Source organism: Saccopteryx bilineata, chromosome 1, assembly GCF_036850765.1.
Source record: "Saccopteryx bilineata isolate mSacBil1 chromosome 1, mSacBil1_pri_phased_curated, whole genome shotgun sequence".
Lineage (NCBI taxonomy): Eukaryota > Metazoa > Chordata > Mammalia > Chiroptera > Emballonuridae > Saccopteryx > Saccopteryx bilineata.
The window spans coordinates 317,766,160-317,791,248 of NC_089490.1; the positions used below are offsets into that span (position 1 = coordinate 317,766,160).

At 37.9% G+C, this 25,089-nt stretch overlaps 1 protein-coding gene across 2 annotated transcripts; it reads right to left on the bottom strand.

Annotated features, from left to right (window-relative positions):
- On the bottom strand, positions 1-24,368 carry LOC136316024 (baculoviral IAP repeat-containing protein 2). Of its 2 annotated transcripts, XM_066247754.1 has the most exons (10): positions 24,210-24,368; positions 22,884-23,009; positions 20,840-21,796; positions 20,286-20,385; positions 16,240-16,318; positions 15,615-15,663; positions 4,156-4,398; positions 725-979; positions 409-450; positions 1-289 (listed from the first exon to the last, which is right to left on the bottom strand). In XM_066247754.1, the coding sequence occupies exons 3-10, from the start codon at positions 21,735-21,737 to the stop codon at positions 96-98; spliced, it is 1,860 nt and encodes a 619-aa protein (XP_066103851.1). In that variant the 5' UTR covers positions 21,738-21,796; positions 22,884-23,009; positions 24,210-24,368; the 3' UTR covers positions 1-95. The 2 variants fall into 2 exon arrangements, with proteins under 2 accessions (XP_066103851.1, XP_066103840.1); XM_066247743.1 differs by having other exon boundaries at positions 20,840-23,009.
- Positions 24,369-25,089: the final 721 nt, after the last annotated feature.

Consider the following 25,089-nt stretch of genomic DNA (forward strand, 5'->3'; position numbering starts at 1 on the left):
AAAGAATCAGTAATTTGTTTTTTTACTTCAGATTCAAATGTTCAACAATATTTTAAAGATTTACATACAGGGCTAACTTACAGCCTATTTTTATTTTATGAGAGAAATGTACGAACGGTACCCTTAATTATACCCCTGCAAATAGGGCATTTTCTTAGAGAAGGGGCACATTCCTGGCATACTACCAGATGACCACAAGGAATGAATACAATAGAAACTTCTTTGTCCATACACACTTTACAAGTTCTTTCTTCTTGCAACCTCCTCAATTGTTCTTCCAGTGACAGACCTAGTAGTAACAACAAAAAGAACTTTAATGAAACTGAACTTCTACTTTAGCTCCCATTAAAAAAATAATACAAGTAATAATTCATGTTGGTATTAAGTACTGTATTAATGTTGTTTTACCTGAAACATCTTCTGTTGGAATATACTTCATATTCCTTTCCACTAAGGAAAAACATACAAAAAGCATCACTACCAAATACAACACTGCTTAACCTACTACCTATCTGTTTTATCTATTATCTATTGGACAACAAAGATTCTAGGTATGTATTATCAGAAAATATTTAGCCATACTACTTGGGCAATAAAAGACTTCAGTTTTTAGGACATATTAAATTATAGACTATAGTTTGCTAATTGGATTTATTTTGTTTGTTAAATACAAAGATGAATGTAATCCCAATGATTTCTAAAATAATTTTACCAAAAAACTCACCAAATAAGTTCTCATATAATGTAGAGTCAATTTCTTTTAGACAGTTTTTGAAGATGTTGGCTGCAGCATTTCCTTTAACTAAAATAGTATCAATCAGTTCTCTTGCTTGTAAAGGTATCTGTGTTTTCTGTTTAATTATGTCATGTTCTTGTTTATTAATTACATTGGCCTTTAAAAGATTATCCAGGATAGGAAGCACACATGTCAACTGTTGAAAGAGAGCCATTCTATTCTTCCGAATTAATGACAAATCATCTTCATTTAAAAAAAAGAAAAAATTCATTAGATTTTAAACTGCTCCGTCATATCGACCCTACAAGTAATGTAGGCACTAAATAGGACAAATTTACTTGTTTTCACATTAATGTCTGTCATCTAAAATCCTCTAGAAGATTTAGCTAATAAGGCATGTTATACAGTGTACATCGAGTCTCTGTTTGTGCCCCTTTTTTAAGTCAATACATTTATATGCTTAGAAGCCTGCTTTTCCTCTATGATTGAAAGCAAGCATAAACTTTTAGAGGACAGTAAAAATTTTCCACCTCTGTACTTTCTCCAAGGAATTAACAATATGATACTTCTACTTGCATTGTATCACTTTACTTTTGTAAAAATTTTAAAAATATTAGTTTCAGGTATACAACATAGTGATTCAACATCTTTATACCTTCCAAAGTGATCATCCACTAAAAATGGACAGAGAACATGAAAAGACATTTCTCTAAAGGAAACATACAGATGGCCAACAGACATGTGAAAAGCTGCTTGGCATCAATCATCAGGGCAATGCAGATCCAAACCACCATGAGATACCACCTCACACCAGTCAGAATGGCTAGCTATTATTAAAAAGTCAACAAAGTATGTGTGTTGGCAGGGATGTGGAGAAAAAGGAATCCTTTTGCATGTTGGTGGGAATGCAAACTGGTGTAGCCACAATGAAAAACAGTATGGAGATTCTACAAAATATTAAAAAGAGATAATAGCATTTGACTCAGCAAATTCCACTTCTGGGTATTATCCAAAGAAAACAAAAACACTAATTCAAAAAGATGTATGTCACTTGACTTTCCTGAGCACTTCCACCATATAAACTGTCTTATTTAATACAAAGATCCTGTCAATTAAACCAAGGTAGGTATGATTGCTTCTCATTTTCAAATAGGAGGACTCAGAAAAGAATGAGAAGCTGTCCGAAGTCACAGAAAGAATAGTTGCAGACCCAGGTCTCCTAGGGTTAACTCCATGCTTATGAAGCAGTCTAGTTGTCTTCCTTTATCTGCAGTCTTACTCTCCACTACCCATAGTCAACCATGGTCCAAGAATAGTGAATAAAAAATTCCAGAACTAAACAATTGATAAATTTTAAATTGTGCACCATTCTGAGTAGTCTGATGAACTCTCACTCTGTCTCAGCTGGGATATGAAAAATCCCTTTGTCCAGTGTATCCATGCCACATACGCTACCCACCCGTTAGTCAATAGATCAACTGTCACAGTTTCACAGTGCTTGTGTTCAAGTAATCATTATTTTACTTAATAATGGCCCCAAAGCCCTTCACATAACTTTTATTATAGTATAGTTATAATTGTTGTTTTATTATTAATGTTGTTAATCTCTTATGCGTCTAATTTATAAACTTGATCAGAGGGTTCAGTGTTATCTGTGATTTCAGGCATCCACACTGGGGCCTGAGATGTACAGCCTGCGAATAAAGGGGCATTCCTGTACTGTACTACACTGCTAAGAGAGTCTGAGCTGTAGTCAGGACAGATACAGAGCCCCATGCTGGCCTGGCCACTGACTAGCTGTGTGCCCTAACCTCCAGATTCCTTGGCAACCTTCTCTGTGAAGTATGGATAACAGTACCTCCCTCAAAAGATTGTGAGAATTAAATGAGATGATATATGTAACATATTCAGCATAATATCTGGTACATAGTTAGCTACCAATATTATTCTATAAATGTCTGTTTATACAACTGTTTAAAAACTGCATATAAATCAAGTCTAATCTCTTTTTAAAAGTAAATGTTTTTTCCTTTAACCTCAAATCAAATAAAATCCATAGTTAAATTTCCTAAATTTATGAAATATGAGCATGAATTTCTAAAGTATTTTTCAAGAAGTTCCTTCTTTTGGTGTCCCAATCACCATAATATTTAACTGCCTGTCTTCAGCCTTAAAAAAAAAGAAAAAAGGCCCTGGCTGGTTGGCTCAGTGGTAGAGCATCGGCCTGGCGTGCAGGAGTCCTGGGTTCGATTCCCGGCCAGGGCACACAGGAGAAGTGCCCATCTGCTTCTCCACCCTTCCCCCCTCCTTCCTCTCTGTCTCTCTCTCTTCCCCTCCTGCAGCCAATGCTCCATTGGAGCAAAGTTTGTCCGGGCACTGAAGATGGCTCTGTGGCCTCTGCCTCAGGCACTAGAATGGCTCTGATTGCGGCAGAGTGACGCCCCAGATGGGCAGAGCATTGCCCCCTGGTGGGCATGCCGGGTGGATCCCGGTCGGGCGCATGTGGGAGTCTGTCTGACTGCCTCCCGATTTCCAGCTTCAGAAAAATACCAAACCCCCCCAAAAAAAACAAAAACAAAAAAAAAGAAAAAGAAAAAAAGACATCACATTTATAAGTTTAAAGCTGTGAAAAGTGATATCTATTTCCCTTACTCTTTCACTTTTCTGTAAAAATAAACAGAAAATGCATCTTCTAATCCAAATACCCCAATTTACACTATCTATGCAGCCTTCACCTCTGCTAACTCTTTAACTCTGTCTTTTGCACACCAGTCTCCACTGCTAGTCTACAAGCTCCTTGAGAGCAAGCACCATGACTAGCACAGGTGTTCATGTTCAGTAAACATTTTTTGAAGAAATAATTATTCAAAAGACTTGTTTTGGGAATCTGAGACTTAACATAATCTGAATGAATACTAACATTAGTTCCCTATCTTTGGGTTGGACAGGGGCTTCTCAATAAGCCCTAGAATTTCATCATCAGTTATATTGTATTTTTTGTATAAGGATCATTTACAAGGATATGAAAATCAAATGCCATATTAGAAACACAATTTGAAGGAAATTTAAGAGAGAAATAAAATCTGCATTCAACTTTAAAGTCCTGCTTTTTCATAACAACTTAAATTTGTTATAAGAAGCAAATAGAGCTCAAGTATAAATTTATGCTAAAATCCTCTGATTAGTATATGTCAGGGAATCTTAAACTGGAAAATAAGCATACTGAAAAAAGCTACAGTCAATGGTTTAGAAGTAGTGTAGTCCACTGTCCAGTGGAGATGGGGACGTGTGGTTTGGAAATGACTGGAGGCTGCTACCAGCAGATGGTGCATAGATGAGGATGCTGACCGTCCTGTAACATGTAAGAATCCCATGAGCCCCACTTAGAAATAACACAGTTGACTAACATTCCCAAATACCTGATGCCATTTCTTCCGTTTGCCTTTCCTTTTCCTCTTGTCTTTTTTCATCTTCAGCATTAAGAAGTGCTGCCACAATATCATTAACTGTTTTGTAATTCTCTCCAGTTGTTAGGATTTTACTCTGAACTGTCTGTTTTACCAGGCTTCTACTGAAGCCCATTTCCAAGGCAGCTTTAACCACAGGTGTATTCATCATGACTGCATCTTCTTTAGAACTTTCTCCAGGTCCAAAATGAACAACTATTTGAAAAGACATGTACCAATGTTAATTCCGCAAATATAAAAATATGAAGAAAAATGTCTATGACATATTCTACTCTCATGCTAGTTATGCTTACATCTTGGTGAGAGGTGAGCTAGATGCACCAATTCTCTATAACTTCAACAAAATAAAACTTGATCAGGATTACATGTGAGTGTCATGCTGTACTTTTTAAAAAATACCACTTCCACTTGCCAGGCTACATTCCAGACCTACTTAATGATAGAAAAGGGACGAGGCTTAAGAATCTGTATCTTTTTAAAATTTCCCAAATGATTCCAATGTAGTCATTTTTAGAAACCAACAAGCTACAAAAATTTAGAAGTGAGAGATTATCTCACTTCAGCCCATAAAGTGGGGGAAATCAACAAAAACTTCATGGAAAACATGGCATTAGAGCTCTAACGTGAAGATAAACAAAAGCTGAAGAGATGAATAGATGAAGCAGAGAGAATAAACAAGCAAAGACAGGAAGTACAGTAAACTGGAAGGCTAGTTCACAGAAAACATGTCTAAAAAATATAAACAAATATGGTTAAAGAAGTAAATGGTCATGATTTCAGACAATGACAGATGCACTGAAGAAAATAAAAGTGTAAGGTGATTAAAACAAATTAGGAGGCAGCAGGACAGTTTAGATAAGGTAATCAGAGAAGATGTTTCTGTTAACAGGATCAATGCTAGCCAATACTGCACTGTGAAAATTACAGATATAATTCTTCAAGACACTTTACTGCCATCTACTGGAAAATTGCTGTAATAAACATAGATAAACTGGCTACAATGTGTACTGAGCTCCCTTGCTCAAACAAACACGAATGAGGAAGCCTGACGGAAGAGGTAACACCAGAGCAAATACTTGATAAGAAGGAGTGAGCTATGGCAATATCTGAAAGAAGTCTTCCAGGCAAAGAGAAAAACAAGTGTAAAACCTTAAAAAGTCAAAAGTAAAGCTTGATATACAAGAAACAGAAAGGTAGTGAAAGTCAGAGAGAAGGATGATGCCCAGATGTAAAGCCTTGTGAGAAGTTTATATTTTATTAAGTTTGCCAGAATATTCTAGGAGGTTTTAAGCAGAGGACTAATAAAAACCTGATTTCCTTTTCTCAAAACATGATTCTGGCAACTTGGTGATGAACTTTAATGAGATAAAATGGAATCAGGGAGACCTGTTAGGATATCACAATAGATGACAGTTTGGATTAGGTTGGTGGTATGGAAATGAAGAAAAGTGGTAAGATTAGAAAGATAAAGGTAGAGATGAAATGACTTCTAGTACATATACAAGATGAAAGGACTGCTAATTAAATATATAAGGTAAAGAGAAGAATCAGGAATACCTGAGTCAAATTCTGATCTTAGCAAGTTGGTACCATCAACTTAGATGAGAAGATCAGAGAAGGAACAAATTTGCGGAGGAAGGACATGGAGAAAATGTTTCAGCTAAGTAGAGATTTAAAAATGTAGTTGAACAAGACAGCCTAAAGCTCAGGAAATGGAGAAATAAATTTGGCCTGAGCACTGAGAGGTATTCCATCATTTAGAGCAGGGGTCGGGAACCTATGGCTCCTGAGCCAGATGTGGCTCTTTTGATGGCTGCATCTGGCTCACAGACAAATCTTTAATAAAAAAAATAACGTTAAAAATATAAAACATTCTCATGTATTACAATCCATTCATTTCCTACCGCTCATGTACATGGTTGCGGGTGGCTGGAGCCAATCACAGCTGTCCCCCGGGACAACACCAAATTTTTATTGGATAATGCGTAATGTACACGGGCTCTCACAGAATTACATTTTAAAATATGTGGTGTTCATGGTTCTCTCAGCCAAAAAGGTTCCCACCCCTGATTTAGAGGTTTCAAAAAGGAATAGTCACCAAAGGAGGCTGTTCATGATCAACTGGGGAAAACCAAGAATGTGGTATCTGTGAAGTCAAGAGATGATATCCTAAGAAGGATGAAGGAGAGTGATGTCAGCAAGGCTGCCAAATAAGATGTCTACCACTTGTATCACACACACACCCCTGCCCTCCACCCTGTCAACAACAGGAATCCATCCACGGACTAAAGTGCCTTTGTGGGAGCTTTGAGATCTGGCTAGAAGATTATGAAAAATTTTCTAGCAGTTTCAGACTGCTCTGAGAACTGTTTTGAGAAGACAGTCCTGGACCCAGGCAGCTGACTCACTAACCATGGTCCCAGCTACAAACCCAGAAACAGCTTTGGACTTGGCTACAATCCAATTTAACTTGGTCTTGTCCCCAACACCAAGAGAATGTAGAGGGGCCATGCTCACCTATGCTCTGAGTAACAGGCATAAAGACCTCAGGCGCAGCTGTGAACACTGAAGATGCCTATGAATCAAATCCAGCCATGGCCCATGAACCACTGGAGGTAACCAATCAGACTATATATTCTGAAAAGGCCTTGCTCTAACACAGTGGTAGTCAACCTGGTCCCTACTACCCACTAGTGGGCGTTCTAGCTTTCATGGTGGGTGGTAGCGCAGCAAAGTATAAATAAAAAGATAGATTTAACTACAGTAAGTTATTTTATAAAGATTTATTCTGCCAAACAGCGAAAATCCGACATAAAGTACTTGGTAAGTAATTATTATTATATGCTTTAACTTGCTGTAACTCTGCTTTATAAATTTTATAAAGTAAAGTTACTTCCCTACTTTATAAATTACCATTACTGTGGAACTGGTGGGCGGTTAGAAAATTTTACTACTAACAGAGATACAAAAGTGGGTGGTAGGTATAAAAAGGTTGACTACCCATCCTAGCTGCAATCTATAAACTGTCCTGCTGCCACAGGAACCCAGCAAGAGACATTCCCAATTGAGCACCTGGAGATCTTGGAAAGGGTCCAACTCAGCTCCAGTCCCTCAGCCACACAATACACAACAGTACTGCTGGCATAGGGACCTGGTGGGAGACACTCATGCTGGCACCTCAGGAGATCCCTGAAATAACTCCAGCCTCTTATCGAGTTGGGGAGCAGTTTAGTCCACCAAGAGACCCGGTAGGAGTCATGTCCATCCATGCTTTCCAGAGCGGTTCTACAGACTTCAGTCTTGGCTGAACATGAAACAGCTCTGGGGCCAAGGTCCAGCCCCTCTCAGCTATGTTCCAAAGCCAGTTCTGCCCATCAAGGCACAAATCCAGTGACCAGACAGGAGCCACCCCCCTCCCCCAGGAACCTGAAGGGAGCCACACTCATCTGCACATCTGGGAACAAGCCCACTATATGAAGCCCAACTGTGGACCCTGAGGCAGACCCTATCCCAACAACACCCTCCCATCCACCGAGAAACCAGAAAGAATCCACACTAGTCCGAGTCCCTGGTAATAAGCCTGCCAACCATGGCTACCACCATAGACCCAGTAACAGCCTTTAACAGCTCCAACCAAGCACGACTGCAATCTGAGGCAATCCCATCAGCCATGGACCCTACAAAAGAAGGTCTTTACCAATCTACAAAGACTAGAAGAATTGTTTGCTCCTCCAAATGCACAGATACAAAACAATGTTACATGTATCATGAAAATCAGGTAGCACACCACTAAAGGAAACTACTCAAGATCCTGTAAGACTTGGGTTCAGGGTGCTTTTAAAATCAGAGTCCCCTTTAAAAGTAAAATTCCCCTCATCCAATTTCTTACCCAGGCTCAAACAGCACATTTTCCTCCCTCACTGTGAGGTTGTAGTTAATTGGTGTGCTATTCTCCCACTTAAAGGCTTCCAGGCCTTCACTTTAAAACATAGAAATGTCAGGGAAAGCTTACATTGGACAGGGACCTGACAATTAGTTTTAAATCACATTGTTTGTGAAAGCCTAGCCACAAGCATAGGGGTGCTGTCTCCTGATAGCAGATCAGCTCCCCCCCTCCAAGGGCAGCGCAAACCAGTGGGAGCAGGGAGGGCTGGCTTGCCTGAACCCTCGGCCTGCCCCGCTGGCCTGGGACCTTTGAACTAGCACAGGCCCCCTTTAGACAGCCGAGTCGGGAGATAAACAATTTGGAGAAACTGTGGTGCCTCTCCAATCCACACATGAAAAAATATTACGTTGTATCTATGGAGGCAGTGACATCAGCCGCTTTTTCCAAGACCCTTGACTAAACTATAAATACCCTACTCCAACCCTCCCCAGGGCTGACACAGCATCTGGGTCCATCTTGGCACGCTTGCACCCAAGAATTTTAAATAAACAATCCTTTAGAAATATACCAGCCTTGTGTTTTCAGTTTGGCTCCCCCAGTGCTCATCCAGGAAGGGGTTCAGCCTGTCAGCTATCTCATATAAGATAAGGCACTCCAGACCTGGAGTTCTCTCCAGGTCTGACCTATTTGGGGGTTTTATACTGACCTGCAGTTGCCAAGAGAAGCTGAAAGGAGGCTTTCCCCTTCCCCAGTGAATCAGCCACCCCCACAGCTTCAACCTAACAGTTTCACTAATCAACTACAAAGAATTGGAGTCTATGATTTACCTGACAATCAATTATAAGTTGCCTGACAATGAATTAAAAGTAATCAATTAAATAATTTCAATGAAATTTAAGAGAACAAAGGTAGACAACTAAATTAAAAAAAAATGAACAAAATGACAAGTTTAATAAAATATAGAAAAATAAAAAGAACCAAAGAGAGGTTCTGGAGCTGAAAAATATAATGAAAGAATTGAAAAATTCAGCAGAGATTCAACAACAGACTTGATCATGAAGAAAGAATGAATCAGAAACCTTGAAATCAGCTAGTTAAAGGAACAAAAAGAAGACTGAAAAGAGTAGAAAAGCCTCTGTGAATTGTAAGACAGTACTAAACATGAACATTCATATCATGGGTGTTCCAGAAGAAGAAAGGGAGAGAAAGCTTACTTAAAGAAATATTAAAAAAAGAAAAAAAGATTTAAGAAGAAGAGAAAGAGAGAGAGAGGGAGGGAGGAAGGGAGAGAGATGAGAAAGCATCAAACTGCAGTTGTGGCACTTTAGTTGTTCACTGATTGCTTCTCATATGTGCCTTGACCAGGGGGCTCCAGCCAAGCCATTAACTCTTTGCTCAAGCCTGTGGCCCTGGGCTTCAGGCCAGTGACCTCTGGGCTCAAGCCAGCGACTATGGCATCATATCAATGATCCCACATTCAAGCCAGCAACCCATGCTCAAGCTGGTGAGCCTGTGCTCAAGTCAGATGAGGCTCGCTCAAGCCTGATGAGCCTGCATTCAAGCTGGTAACCTTGGGGTTTTGAACCTGGGACCTCAGCATCCTAGGTGGATGCTCTAGTCACTGCAAGACCACTGATCAGGCAAGAAATACTTTTTTTTTTTTTTTAAAGAATGAGTAGCTAAAAACTTTGAGTAGCTAAAAACTTACCAAGTCTTGAGAGAGTTATAGATATCCAGGAACAGTAAGCTCAAAAACTTTAAGCAAGATCAACCCAAATGTTACTGCCAGGCACATAATCAAAACGTTAAAAAGTCAAAGACAAAGAGTTACTAAAGAAGCAAGAGAAAAACAACATGCACACGACCTCCCTAAGGCTATCAGCAGATTTTTCTGCAGAAATCTTGCAGGAGAGAATGACTTGATATATCAAAGTGCTTAAAGATAAAAACTGTCAATCCTGCAAAACAGTCCTCCGATGAAGACATTCCAGACAAAAAAAAAGTTAAGGAAGTTCATCAACACTAGAGTTGCCTTACAATTGCTAAAGGGATTTCTTTAAGTTACAATGAAGGGGCATAATAGTAGAAAACATATAAAATATAAAACTTACTGTTAAAGGTATATATATAGTCAAAATCAGAATACCCTATACTGTAACAATGGTATGTAAATCACTTCTACCTCTAGTATAAAAGTTAAAAAATAACTATAACTACAGTAATTTGCTAGTGAATTAGTAATATAAAAAAATGTAAAAGTATAACATCAATAGTGTAAAATGTACAATGAGAAGAAATAAAAGTGTCCAGTTTTGTATAGGATTGAAGGTAAGTTATTAACCACTTAAAACACTTATGTTTTATGTAAGCCTCATGGTAAACACAAAGAAAAATCAATCAGAAAGAAAGACAGCAAGAGAAGAAGAAATGAACAAAGGAAACTGTAAGAAGTCAGAAAACATTAAAATTGTAATAGTAAGTCCCTAACTTGCCTGGCCTGTGGTGACGAAGTGGATAAAGCATCGACCTAGAACACTAGGTTGCCAGTTCGAAACCCTGGGCTTGCCTGGTCAAGGCACATATGGAAGTTGATGCTTCCTGCTCCTCCCACCCTTCTCTCTCTCTCCTCTTTAAAATAAATAAATAAAAAGTCCCTAACCATCAATAATCACTTTAATGTAAATGGATTAAATTCTTTTCTTTTAAGTGAGAGGAGGGGAGATGGTGAGACAGACTCCTGCATGGGCCCCAACCAGGATCCACCTGGAAACCCCTATCTGGGGCCAATGCTCAAATCAACCGAGCTATCCTCGGTGCCTGAGGTGGACACTCAGACCAACGAGCTATCCTCAGTGCTCAGGGACGATGTTCAAACCAATCAAGCGGAGAAGAGGGAGACAGTGAGAGAAGGAGAGATGGAGAGAAAGAGGTGGAGAGGGGGAAAGGGAGAGGAGAGAGGGAGGAGGAAACAGATGGTCACTTCTCTTGTGTGCCCTGACCAGGAATCAACCCAGAACATCCACAGGGCCAGGCTGATGCTCTATCCACTGAGCCCACTGGCCAGGGTCAAATGGACTAAATTCTCTGATCAAAAGATATAGAATGGCTGAATGGATTAAAAAACCAGGATGCAAAAATATGCTGCCTATGAGAGGCTCACTTTAGCTTTAAGGTAACAGGCTGAAAGTTAAGGTATAGAAAAAGATATTCATGGGAGAACAGATGGTGACAGAGAGAGACTTGACTTGGGGTGGTCAACACACAAAGCAATATACAGATGATGTCTTGTAGAACTGTGCAGTTGAAACCTGTATTATTTTATTAACCAATGTTATACCCCAATAAATTTTTAAAAATGCAACTTACCAATACTGAATCATAAAAAAACAGAAAATGTGAATGGACCAATACAACTATGATGACTGAAGCGTAATCAAAAACCTCCCAACAAAGAAATACAAAGGTAAAGTCTATCAAAAATTTTAAAGAATAATGCCAATCCTTCTCAAACTTCTCCAAAAAATTAAAGAGGAAGGAAAACTCCAAACTCATATATGAGGTTGGCATTACCCTGATACAAAAGCCAGATAAGGTCGCTAAATGAAAGAAAACTATAGGCAATACCATTGATGAATACAGATGTAAATATTCTTAACAAAATCCTAACAAACAGTTCAAAAGCACATTAAAAGAATCATACTTATGATAAAGATAAATTTATCATAGGATGCAAGGATAGTTCAACATATGTAAATCAATAAACATGATAAACCACATTAACAGAACAAAAAAAACCAACCCATATGATCCTCTCAATAAATTCAGAAAAAGCATTTGAGAAAATTCAACCCTTTTCATGATAAAAAGCTCTAAAAAAACTGGATGTAGAAAAAACATACCTCATTATAATAAAGTCCACATATGACAAACCCACAGCTAACACCATACTCAATAGTGAAAAGCTAAAAGCTTTTCTTTAAGATCAGGAATAAGACAAGGGTGCACAAACTCACCACATTTATTCAACATAGTACTGGAAAGTCCTAGTCAGACAATTAGACAAGAAAAGAAATAATATGTATCCAAGCAAGAAAAGAAGAAGGAAAATTGACTCTGTTTGCTGATGACATAATCTTATACATAGAAAACCTGAAAGACTCAACCAAAAGCCTGTTAAAATAAGCAAATTTAGTAAAACTGCAGGAAATTTAGTAAAATATATATATATACATATATATATATCAACATAAAAGTCAGTGCCTTGCTACATACAATAAAATATCTTGAACAAGAGATTAAAAAAACAATCCCATTTACTATAACATAAAAAACAATTATATCTAAAAGTAAAAACAATACTTAAGATATCCTATATTCATGGATGAAAAAATTAATAGTTAATATATCCATACCACTATAAAGCATTTACAGATTCAATGCAATCACCACCAAAATTCCAATTAGTATTTTTAAACAGAAATAGAAAAACAGTTTAGAATAGAAAAAAGTAGAAAAATTCGTGTGGAACCACAAAACACCCAATTAGCCAAAGCAAACATCAGAAAAAACCCCCACAAACCTGGAGGCCTCACACTTTCTGACTTCAAACTATATTACAAAGTTATAGTAATCAAAATAATATGGTCTTGGCATAAAAACAGACACACGACCAATGGAACAGAACAGAGAGCCCAGAAATAAATCCATGCACCTAAGAGAAACTAATATTTTACAAAGGAGCCAAGAATACTCAGTGAGGAAAAGTCTTTTCAATAAATGCTGCTGGGAAAGCATATTCACATGCAGACGAATGAAACTGGATCCTATCTCATACAACTCACAAAATTAACTCTGTGGATTAAAAACCAGGGCTGGATAGCTCAATTGGCTAGAGCATCAAGGTTAAATCCCTGGTCAGGCACATACAGGAACAGATCGATATTTGTCTCTCTCACCTTCCCTCTCTCCCTCAAATCAATATTAAAAAAAAAAAAAAGCTTAAATTGTAAACTTGAAACCGTAAAACTAGAAGATAAGAGAAAAGGCTCCTTGACATTGGCTATGATTTTTTTAAACAACCAAAAGCAAAAGCAAAAATAACAAATGGGACAACATCAAACTAAAAATGTTCTGCACAGCAAGGGAAATCACCAACAAAATAAAGAGGGAATCAATCTATAGAATGGAAAAACCAATCTGTGAACCAGGTACTAGAAATGAGGTTAATATCCAAAACATATTATACAAGGAACTCTTACAACTCAATAGCAAAAAACAAAAAACCCAGTTAAAAAATGAGCAGAGAACCTGGAGAGACATTTTTCCAAAGACACATAAATGGCCAAATGGTACATGAAATGATGCTCAACATCACTACTCATTAAGAAATTCAAATTAAAAAAAAAAAGAGATATCATCTCACACCTGTGAGAATGACAATTACCATAAAAAAACCAGAGATAAGTGTTGGTCACCTTGTGGAACAAAAGGAACTATTGTACACTACTGGTCGGAATATAAATTGTAAATTGTGCAGCCATTATAGAAGACAGCATAAAGCGTTCTCAAAAAATTAAAAACAGATCTAATAATCTCACTTCTGTGTATATATTTAATTGAAACGAAATTACTATCTTGAAGAGATATCTACACCTCCATGCTCACTGCAGCATCATTCACAATAGCCAATACATAGAAACAACCTCATGGTGTCCATCACTAGATGAATGGATAAAGAAAATGTGGCAATATACACAAAATGGAATATTATTTACCCATAAAAAAGGAAATCCTGCCCTTTGTGACAGCATGGGTGGACCTTATGAGTAAGTTTTGTTGATCTGATAATACTGTACAGAATGGACAAGTTAATAATACTGTATTATATACTTAAAAGTTACTGAGAGTAAATCTTAAACATTCTCACCAGAAAAAAGTTAATTATATGAGGTGACAGATGTATTAACTAACCTTAAAGTGGTAATTATTTTGTAGCATGTATATCAAATCATGATGTTGTATTATCTTAATGTACACAACGTTATATGTCAATTCTATCTTAATAAAGCTGGGGGGAGGGGAAGAAAGGGTATAAAGTACTCAATCACTTCAAATGTGGATAAAAGGTCAAAAAGAGGAATTGCTAAGATGGTGGTTCTTGACCCTGACAGAAACAGTGGTTAATAGAACAAGTTAAAGAGTGAAAGGTGAAGATGTTAGCACAGATACAGTAAACCTCTCTAGGCATTCTGTTGTAATGGGAAGCAGAGAAATGAGACAACAGCTGGATGGGGACATAAGTTCAAAGAAAGGTTTTCTCAGGAATGGCAACAGTATATTATATTTGTATGCTGAAATAAATGATTCAGGAGAGACAGAAAAATCAATGATAGAGAAAGGATTATTGCCAAAGCAAAGTTCTAAAGTTGGCAGCCAGGGAGGGATAAGATTCAGAGCAAAGAGAATAAATGAAAAACTGAGCTTGGATAAGGGCAAGGACAGAAAGCACAGTATATGAGGTACATTATATAGACTGGTAGTTTCGCTGTTGAGAAGATGAAGGAGTTCCCTCTTGATTCTTTTTATTCTCTCAGTGAAACAAGATTATGAGCTGAGAATAAGGTAGAAAACTGTTAGAATTTAAGGAGAAAATATGAAATAGTCATTTAAAAGTTTAGCAAAGTGATTTGTTAGAGAACAGAAATAGGATTGCAAGGCAGCTTACTAGAAAGCTGTGGTTATAAATTTAAAGGAAGAATAGTCAGCACTATCTTATTTTTTTCTAGCTCTGTTACACAGGAGATGGTTATCATATACCCGAGCAATTAATTTCCTTTTCCAAGCCAAACACTACCAGCCAAATCCTCAATAATCTTCCTGAGCCATGTTTTCTAGGACTTCTACATCCTAATCACCTTTTTCTGGTCCTGCTACAAATCTGCCAGTTGCCCTCTTTGAAATGGTATGCCAAGTACAGAACACCTTTCTAGACATGATTAGTGCAAAAATCAGTGAAATATTATATAGTCACAATTGTGGACACCAAAACATGTATATTATATACATTAATTAACTAAATGCCACATGTGGCTAAAATTAAGTGCTAACCAGAAGATGTATTTCCTATCCTTTCACTAAAATACTATACACCTGACAAATACCTAACATCTAGCCCAAATCCTAGACCTAAATCATGTGAGCTGGATATTTTCAAACATGCTAACATATAGCAAACAACTTTTCTTCCTTGCAAGGCTTATTGTTTGCAGATTTTCTTGGTATTATTTGAGCTATTTGTTATGATTTTCTTTTACATGTGTCTTGTCTCCCTACTTGGAATGTCAGTACTTTAGTATACTTCTAAGAATCCTCTAACAATGTCATGAATAGTAGTAGAAACAGAGTATTTACTAGTTAACTTCCAGTCTTTTTTCCTATGACCTCAGAAATTCTTTGTTCACATACTTGTATTACTAACATTCTTATAAAAATTCCCACTCTATATTTAAAGTACTTTCATACATACTTGGTGGATCAGAATTTTCATCTCCAGGAGTGTCTGAAGTTGACAACAGCTATGAAACAGGAGAAAAATGAAAGGTAAAATCATAAATTTCAAACAGCTTGCACAAAGCAATATTAAGATAATATTCCCTTAAGTAATATACATACTCTTTTGAAAAAAATGGTAATCAACATAATACTTCACTTTTGCTGTTTTATCTTAATCATCATAAAACTTTCCCTAAACTTCAGCTGCTTTCAAATTAGAATTCAAGTATTTCTCTAGTTTCAGGAAAGAAAAAGTACTAATGATTTCTCATTTCTTTTAGAAAGTCTATTTCAGCTGAATCACTTTCAGAGGTTTCAGACTCCAATTTATTTCCTACTTTCTTTTCTGGAAACGATGGAGGCAACACTCAAGATCTTCCTCCAACTTTACCACAAATCAAATAACTAAAAACAAAAGACAATGTTTTTTTTAAAACCCTTAAACAAGATAGTTAAAAAAATAAAAACGGAAGGTATTAATATGGATACAAAACCTGTAACTATAATTCAAAAACAGATATACCGTAACTACCAAGTCTAATAATTTTTTTGTAATTATTACCTAAGAGATTTCAATATTGTCAATTATAAAAATTTACCTGTTCAAGAAGATGAGGATATCTGGCTTGAATCTCATCAACAAACTCTTGTCCTTTCATGCGTATCAAAAACTCACACCTAAAACATAAAAGGAAAATTGTTTTAACTGTTTTCTATCAAAAATATAACCTGTTCATTCTAGGAAAGTGGCTTTCACACTCTTTGGATGACGTAATATAAACATTTTACATCACAGCATTGTACACATACATACCAAACAGGAACAAAATTCTCGTAAAATACTACAGAGTCTATGTGTCGATGCATTCTAATATTTACTATTTAATTCCATTAACACAATAACAACAATAAAAGGGTCTAGAAACTAGACCTACAAAGGAGCATAAGCTGAAGCTTGAAAAATGCTGTTGTAGACAATTTACTTTTGGGACCTAATATAGCTTCAGAAAGTATAATACAATACTACCCCTAAAATGTGATCTTTCACAATGTAATAACTGCTAATCTTTCTCCAGTGTCTGCTTTTCCACTACATTTAAAGCACAAACCTTCCTTCCAAAAAATACTAAATCAAATATTTTCATCAACACATAATGTGATAATGTCTTCCAAATACTTGTTATCAAACTAGTTGGGTTTCTCAAAGGTGTTCCAGGAAGTTCACATAAAATGCTTCCATTTCATTCCTTTTTTTTCCCTTTCTTTGTTTTTTAAATGTTTATTTTATTGATTTTGGAGAAAAAGAAGATAGAGAACGAGAGACAGGAACATCCTGCATGTGCCCTGACTTGGGACTGAACTGGCAACCTCTGCACTTCAGGATGATGCTCTACACAACCAGACATCTGACCAGGGCTCGCTGCTTTTGTTTTTCAACAAATGGTGCTAGGCGACTAGATATCCATATGCAAAGAATAATAAACCTTGACCTATGCTCATACTATACACAAAAATAAACTAAAAGTAAATCATAAAACATAAATGTAAAATATAAAACAAAGAAGAAAACATAGGGAAAAAACTTTCTGTCCTTATGTTAGGTAAAGATTTTTTAGATGTATCAACAGCATACATAATTCATAAAAGATAAAATTGATAAAATTGACATCAAATTAAAAACTTTACTCATGACAAGACACTGTTAAAATAAAAAACAAGTCACAGACTGAAAGTCTGCAAATCACATAAGATAAAGCACTGTATCCAGAGTATATTACAAAATCGTAAAACTTAATTAAAAAAAAAACATTTTAAGTGGTACAGCTATTTCAGAAGACAATTTAGAACTTTCTGATAAAGTTAAAATAAAACTTGCCATACAACTCACCAAACACTTGGGCATGTTTACCTCCCCCCCCTAAAAAAATGAAAACATGTGTCCACAAATGTTTATTAATGTTTAGAGTGGCTTCATTCATTATTGCTCCAAACTAGAAACAACTCAAATGTCGTTCAACTGGTGAATAAGTAGAATTAAAGATCATATGCATGTTTAGGATTCTCATTTACCACCCAAATAACATAGCTAGTCATCACTGTATTTTGATCTTAATATAATTATTTTGTTTGTTTTGTATTTTCCTGAAGTTGGAAACAAGAAGGCAGTCAGACAGACTCCCGCATGTGCCTGACCAGGATCCACCTGGCATGCCCACTAGGGGGCATGTTCTGCCCATCTGGGGCGTTGCTCCATTACTACTGGAGCCATTCTAGCACCTGAGGCAGAGGCCATGGAGCCATCCTCAGTGCCTGGGACAACTTTGCTCCAATGGAGCCTTGGCTGTGGGAGGGAAAGAGAGAGATAGAGAGAAAAGAGAGGGGGAAGGGTGGACAGATAGTTGCTTCTCCTGTGTGCCTTGGCTGGGAATTGAATCTGGGCCACACACTGGGCCAACGCTCTACCGCTGAGCAAGCTGGCCAGGGCCAGTTCTTTATAGTTTTAAATGATTTTTATTCTGGGACTGATTAATTTATATTCACAACAATTAAGGACAGGTAGTGTAATAAACTCTGACCACCCCATATTTCCCCTTTCTCCAATAAATTCCATGAGGGCAATTTTAGTGTGTTTTATCTACTGTTATGAATCGTAGTAGACACACAGTATTTACTAGTTAACTTCCAGTCTTTATTCTAAAAGCATATAAAATAGTATTCTTTAAGCATCCTAATATTCGAAAAATAAATAAATAATGAACTGTGTTAAAACATGGTGATAAGAATTATCCATTTTCTTTTTTCATTTACTGAAATTAAAGATTACCTACATTGGAAAATTGTTTTCAGAAGTGTTTATACAAAACACCCCTAAGCTTTTCCCCTTATTTAACCATTTAAAACAAAACACAAGTTATAGAAAGAAACCAAGATTTTGATTTGTTTTGTTTTATAAAGGACAAAAATGCAGCAATTCAAACACTGGAATTGGAATGCTGTTTTTGTCTTTTTCATATAGTACAGTTAAATTTTAAATAATATGTACACAATCCCAGAGTCAAATGTAATTGTTTTTTAAAATTCTGGCAATAAAATGATTTTTCCTATATAAATTATTTAAAGTAAAGAAAATATGTTACTTTTCAGCATTAGGAAGTCAAAATTTATCTTGATATATTATGAATATTGGTGATATCATTTTAAAACACAACTTTTAACAATGTACTGATCCATCTTAAAAAATTTATTACTTCAAATTTTTTTTATCTTACACAAAAATGACACAAGGATTTTTTAATTTCCTAATAGGATTCAAGGGTTTCCTCATATTATGAAAGGCACTCACAGGTCAAAACATATCTATAATATATGATTTCATTTATAAGAGGTACCTAGAGTCGTCAAATCTAGAGACAGAAAGTAGAATGTGGTTGCCAGAGGCTGGGGGCCAGGAAAATGCTGAGTTAGTGTAATGAGTAGAAGTTTCAGTTTGAAAAAATGAAAAAGTACTGGAAATGGACGGTGGTAATGATTGAGAAACAGTGTGAATGTTCTTAGTGCCACAGAACAATATACTTAAGGATTAAAATGGTAAATTTTGTTTTGTGTATTTTACCACAACTAAAAAAAAATTTATCTAGTCCAACTCCCTCATTTTACAGAAAAGGAGCACGGCTCAAAGCCATCACACAATTCATCCAAGTTCACATAGATACTCAGTAACAAAAACAACTTCTAATTCTATTTCCATTAACAACACTGCCTCTACATTCTTTCTAGAAATAGGAGGTACTGCTAGACAGTAACCAAAGGAGGAATGTGACCTATCATAAGATAAAATTGTGCAGGAAAAAAAAAGTTAAAATTAGGCCCTGGCCAGTTTGCTCAGAGGACAGAGCATTGGCCCGGTGTATGGATGTCCTGGGTTTGATCCCTGGTCAGGGCACACATCAGAAGCAACCATCTGCTTCTCTCACCCCCACCCCACCATCTTTCTCTCTTACCCGCTTGGAGCCAGTGGCTCCAGTGGTTTTAGAGTTGTCCCCAGGTGCTAAGGATAGTTCAACTGGTCTGAGCACACCAGCCTCACGTGCTGAGGATAGCTCAGTTGATTTAAGCATCAGTCCCAGACAGGGTTGCTGGGTAGATCCTTGTCGGGGCACATGCGGGAGTCTGACTCACTATATCCCCCTCCTCTCAATTAAAAAGAAAATAAAAACTATAACCTTCCTTATCATATATGCACTCATATTTATCTTACTCATAGAGCCATTTTATGGCACTTCTTGTTTTCCTTTTCCCTTCTTACCTTTCTCTAACTTACATTCTTTTTGTTCTATTTTATATATCTTTAATCCTAAAGTCTCCCTTAAATCAAAATGGTAAATATATAAATGAGATGTATGGTCATAATTGTAAAGGAGTCATCAAGTTAAATTATATCTTGAATACAGGGCTTATAGAAGTACAGCACAGGACATTCTACAACTTTTTCAATCAAATTAATTAAAATTCAAATTAGGAGTTTTAAAAGGATAATTCTTTAATGGCATAAGAGCAGCTTTGTAATATTGAGATGTAAACTTAAACATGCAAGGATGGCGACATCTTTAACAAGTTTTGCATAGGAATGAACTTTAAGAATTACCTTGGAAACCATTTGGCATGTTCAACCCATGGGTCGTCTCCAGATTCCCAACACCTCAGTCCGCCATCACAGCAAAAGCATTTGACATCATCATTACGACCTTAAAGAAGAAAGACTAAAATTGAATACACACGTTCTAATATGTAAATCAAAGTGAACTATATAAAATGTAGAGCTGGGCCCTGGCCAGTTGGCTCAGTGGTAGAGCGTTGGCCTGGCGTGCAGGAGTCCCAGATTCTATTCCCGGCCAGGGCACACAGGAGAAGCGCCCATCTGCTTCTCCACTCCCTCCCTCCTTCCTCTCTGTTTCTCTCTTCCCCTCCTGCAGCCAAGGCTCCATTGGAGCAAAGTTGGCCCGGGCACTGAGGATGGCTCCATGGCCTCTGCCTCAGGCGCTAGAATGGCTCTGGTTGCAACAGAGCATCGCCCCCTGATGGACATGCTGGGTGGATCCCGGTCGGGCGCATGCAGGAGTCTGTCTGACTGCATTCCCATTTCCAACTTCAGAAAAATACCAAAAAAAAAAAAAAAAAAAAAGTAGAGCTGTTTCTTACCCACATAATAGAAACCAGCACTTGCAAGCTGCTCAGGTTGAACTGGAACACTAGATGGCCAGTACATGAATGTTCTCAGTCGAGCTGAATGTGTCTGCATGCTCAAATTTGAAATGCTAAATCTCAGTGTTTCTAGAGAATTTTCCAAAAATGGACAGTTCGGGAAATGTCTCCGATGTTCTGACATAGCATCATCCTTTGGTTCCCAGTTACTTAGTGTCCCACCACAAGCAAAGCAGGCTACCCTATCTCCAGGTCCTATGTAATAAAAACCAGCTTTTGCCAATTCTGATGGTGACAGAAAGGTTAATGGCCACATATGGTAAGTAAGAAATCTGGCTTGTTCAGTACTCATTGCATAACTGTAGGGGTTAGTCCTCAATGGGGAGAAGTCTTCAACTGCTCTAGAATTAAGAGGGTTTGGTGAAAGGTTGGTGTAAGCACCACTGAATGAGCCACTTTGTTCTAAGGTGGGAGATAATGAAGGCGTAATACTGTTTCTCATCTGAGAAGTATTCTTAAAAGTGGATCCCAAACTAGTAACAGAAACCAGATTCTGAACAAAGCTACAGCTAGGATAGAGCTGTTTATGCTTTTCAATAGGATTGTCTCCTTGTTTCCAGTTATCCAGCATCAGGCCACAGCAGAAGCATTTGACCTTGTCATTCACACCAGTGTAATAAAAACCAGCACGAGCAAGACTCCTTTCTGATACAGGAACGCCGATAGGGAAAGTCGAATATGTAGACATTCTGTAGAGTTCACATGAAAAGTCATATTTCATTTCGTGTTTGTCGCCAACTGTCCAATTTGACAAGATCGTGCTATCTTCCATTATACTCTTAATTTTTTGATACGAGGGACCTGGGACAAGTCGTTGGGAGGTAGTTTTGTGCATGAGTGATTTTACTTTTTTGATGGGTAAAACTTTCACATGAAATTTCTCATCTCTTCACACTAGATTTTTACAATAAAAAGAAATATGATAAGCTCCTACTGAAAATTAATTATACCTATACCTATACCATCCACTGGATTTACATATGAGTTTACACTCAAGTAGGATAAATATCTCTTCTAAATTACCAAGATACTCTGTGGTATTCTTTGAGATTACATTAACTCTTCTAGGTAACTCAGGTGCTATGAACTAATTATTTGGTGTAATACTAACATAACGGCCTGAAAGAGGACACCCTCTGAAAATATTTAAAACTACTTGACTTTTCAAGGAGGTTTATATTCCCACAATTCTAAACAACTACAGAGTATCTAAATTATATTTTTAATTTGCTTTTGCTTACAAGCTACAAAGCCTGGATATCAAGCCAATACTGATTATGCTACAAGATGAAAAAACTATATGCAGGCTTCTTGCTCTATAAGTACTTCAATATAGTTACCAAAAAAAAAATCTTGTTTTAGTCTAGTAAACAAGAATTAAAATCTTCATATGGTCACATTATCTAAGGGCTAATTTCACACAACTTATTATCATAGCATTTACTTACGTGGGTTATATTAGTTTCAGATAACAAATTTGGGGGACATCAAATACCCACAAGCTTTGTTGCCTCTATCTATGCTTGTACTGAATATGATGTTAAATGAAATGAATTTTGATTAAAACTCACAAACTGCTAATTTTCCACCTTTGTAAATTAATGTCTATATATATGTTTCCATTTACTGCAGCATCATTATTTTGTCTTTCTTCCTAACTGAATGCCTCTTTATTATACTTGATGAACTGAAGGTATTTTCTCCATAAACTCAACTAACCATACAATTTCCACAGCAGAAACTTTCTACACGTTTAAAAATTAACCTTTTATTAAAGGATCATGTATCCATATCATTCATTCTGTAATTAAAGATATAAATCAATTTTTCATGCTACAGCTTGCACTTTATAGTATTACCACAAGTGCCTAATATGATATTGTATTAGCAATAGAATTTTTGCTTACACATAATGTACCAGTAATTAACCCTACTAGCTTTGTTTCTAAAAACCCTTATTTTTAAAAAATGTAATTCATACACAAAATTACACTCCACAGAATTCAAGCTATATCCCTTTGTAAAGTGTCTGGGTCTCCATAACGGGGTTTATTACAGCAGCAGAAAAAATGAAGGGAAAAAAAGTAGTCTCTTCAGAGCTGTAAATCTGGAAGGAAAAAAAAGCAGCTATATTAAAAAACTATTTTCATAGTAAAGAACATTTACAGACCATTCAACTTGTTCAATAAAGTCTAAAAATGATTTACACTTTAGATAATACATCTTAATTCCAGCAATCTGTCACCAAAACTTTCTAACTGGGTAACTTTAAACGCAATACAGCCCCCCTTAGCACCATATATATATTTATATATATTTATATATACATTTATATATATTTTTTAAACATACAACTTTAAAGACAGATGGACATTTCTTCAGAGGGAAATATTTTGTCTTTAGTCTCCTCCCCTTTTCTGGGTGACAGCTTTTAAAAGTTTAAGGATAATATATTATCTCCGGCAAAAGGAGACCATGGCCAAAGAGACACTACACCGTATCAGCAACACGAGAGCAGTAATTAGACGGTAACGTTACCTTTTAATGCCAGGTCTCCCCAGGAACTAGACAAACTGACCAGTATGAGTACAACGCATCAGGAACTCATTAATATAAATCCTAAACTCTGTAATTCCCTCCCAATCGCAAAGCAATAGCACCAGAAAGCACTTCGAAAACAAAACAGAGCACAAAGGCCCGGGAAACACTGGCCTTCCGAACGCAGCCACTTTGCATGAATGCTTTCATTACACCAGGACTTGACATCACATTTTTAAGTCATAAACTTTACCCACAAGCACCGCACTGGGCACTAAGAATTTTGCCCTCTGTATGCAAACTGCGGCTGGGTGGGGGGTGGGGTGGAGACAGACTGGAAGAAGAAAGAAAGAGCGACTCTGGGGTTCAGTACACAAAGGATTACTGAAGTGGCGCCGATTAAACTATCCGAAATAGGATACCGCGCCGCCACAGAACTGTCTTGGTTTCCACAAATTAAAAAGAATCGCGAGGCTAGTTTAAAACCCTGCTAAGGCTGAGAGGAAACATCTCGGTCCAAGTTTCAGGGCCGAAAAAGTGGGCGGCGGCCCGAGCAGGCGGCCAATAGGTCAATTTTTAAAAATGATTTCCGACTGCAGGTCTTGGAGCAGGAGCTCCCGACTCCAACAAAAGCCTGAGGCGAGAAGAGAGCAGAGGCTCCCCGGCGCCCCGCCACAGGCCCGGCCCGGCCCGCCGTCGCCGCTTCTGGGAAACGGGCCCTGCGCGCCCCGACCGCCTCGCGCGGCGGCCCGGAAGGCGCTGCACTCACCTCCGCGCGGACGCAGCACACACGGAGACCGCGCGGCTACGCGGCGGCTCCACGCACCCCGGAGCGGCGACGCCGACAAAAGAAGCGCCCCGGCAAGCTTCGGTGCAGCGCTCCCGAAGCCCCCCGCCCCAGCCGGGCCCGCGCGAACGCACGGTTACGTCAGCGCGCTTGGCCGCCGCGTCACGGCCGCGCAGGGGCGCCGGCGTGTCTGCGGTCCGCGAGCGGGCCGGGCGTGCGTTCAGTGGCGGTGGGCCGATGCGCCCGCGGAACGCGGCGGTGCTGTGCGTGTCGACCCGTGTTTAGATTTTTAATCTCACGGTTTGAGCGGTTTTGACGTCTCTCCGTCCCTAACATTCTCCCGAGGGGGGCGTGGCAAACCGTCCGCCGGAGAGTTTGAATCTTAGGAAACCCGGTGGAAACGCCCCTGCGCGGGTGGCTTTCCGCCTTTTCATCGACTCACGCCGGAGTTATTTGATGCAGCTCGCAACCAAAAACGTCTCGTGACGCCTCCTCTGGTCGTAGGTGACGGCATTTGAAAATAGAGCCAACCGGTGGCATTTTTGCTTCAATTAAGGCAACAATTGGAACCATTTTTAAACGATTCTATTTTCTTTTGTGTTCAGCCGTGGAAAAAGCGGAAGTGTTGGCAAAGGGGAACTGCATCAGATTAACTTGAAGGCTTAATTACATCATCTTTTGGGGATTATAATTATATGTCTATTTTATAATTAACCGGTGTAGCTTTTATTTTTAAACGTCTGGTTTTCTTCTCTGGAGATATGCACAATGAAATAGAGTTCTTATTTCAAAAGCTCATCGCTGGCCGTGTGAACAGTTATTTCAGGCCAAGCTTTACCCCACATTGTTTTTCTTAATGTGA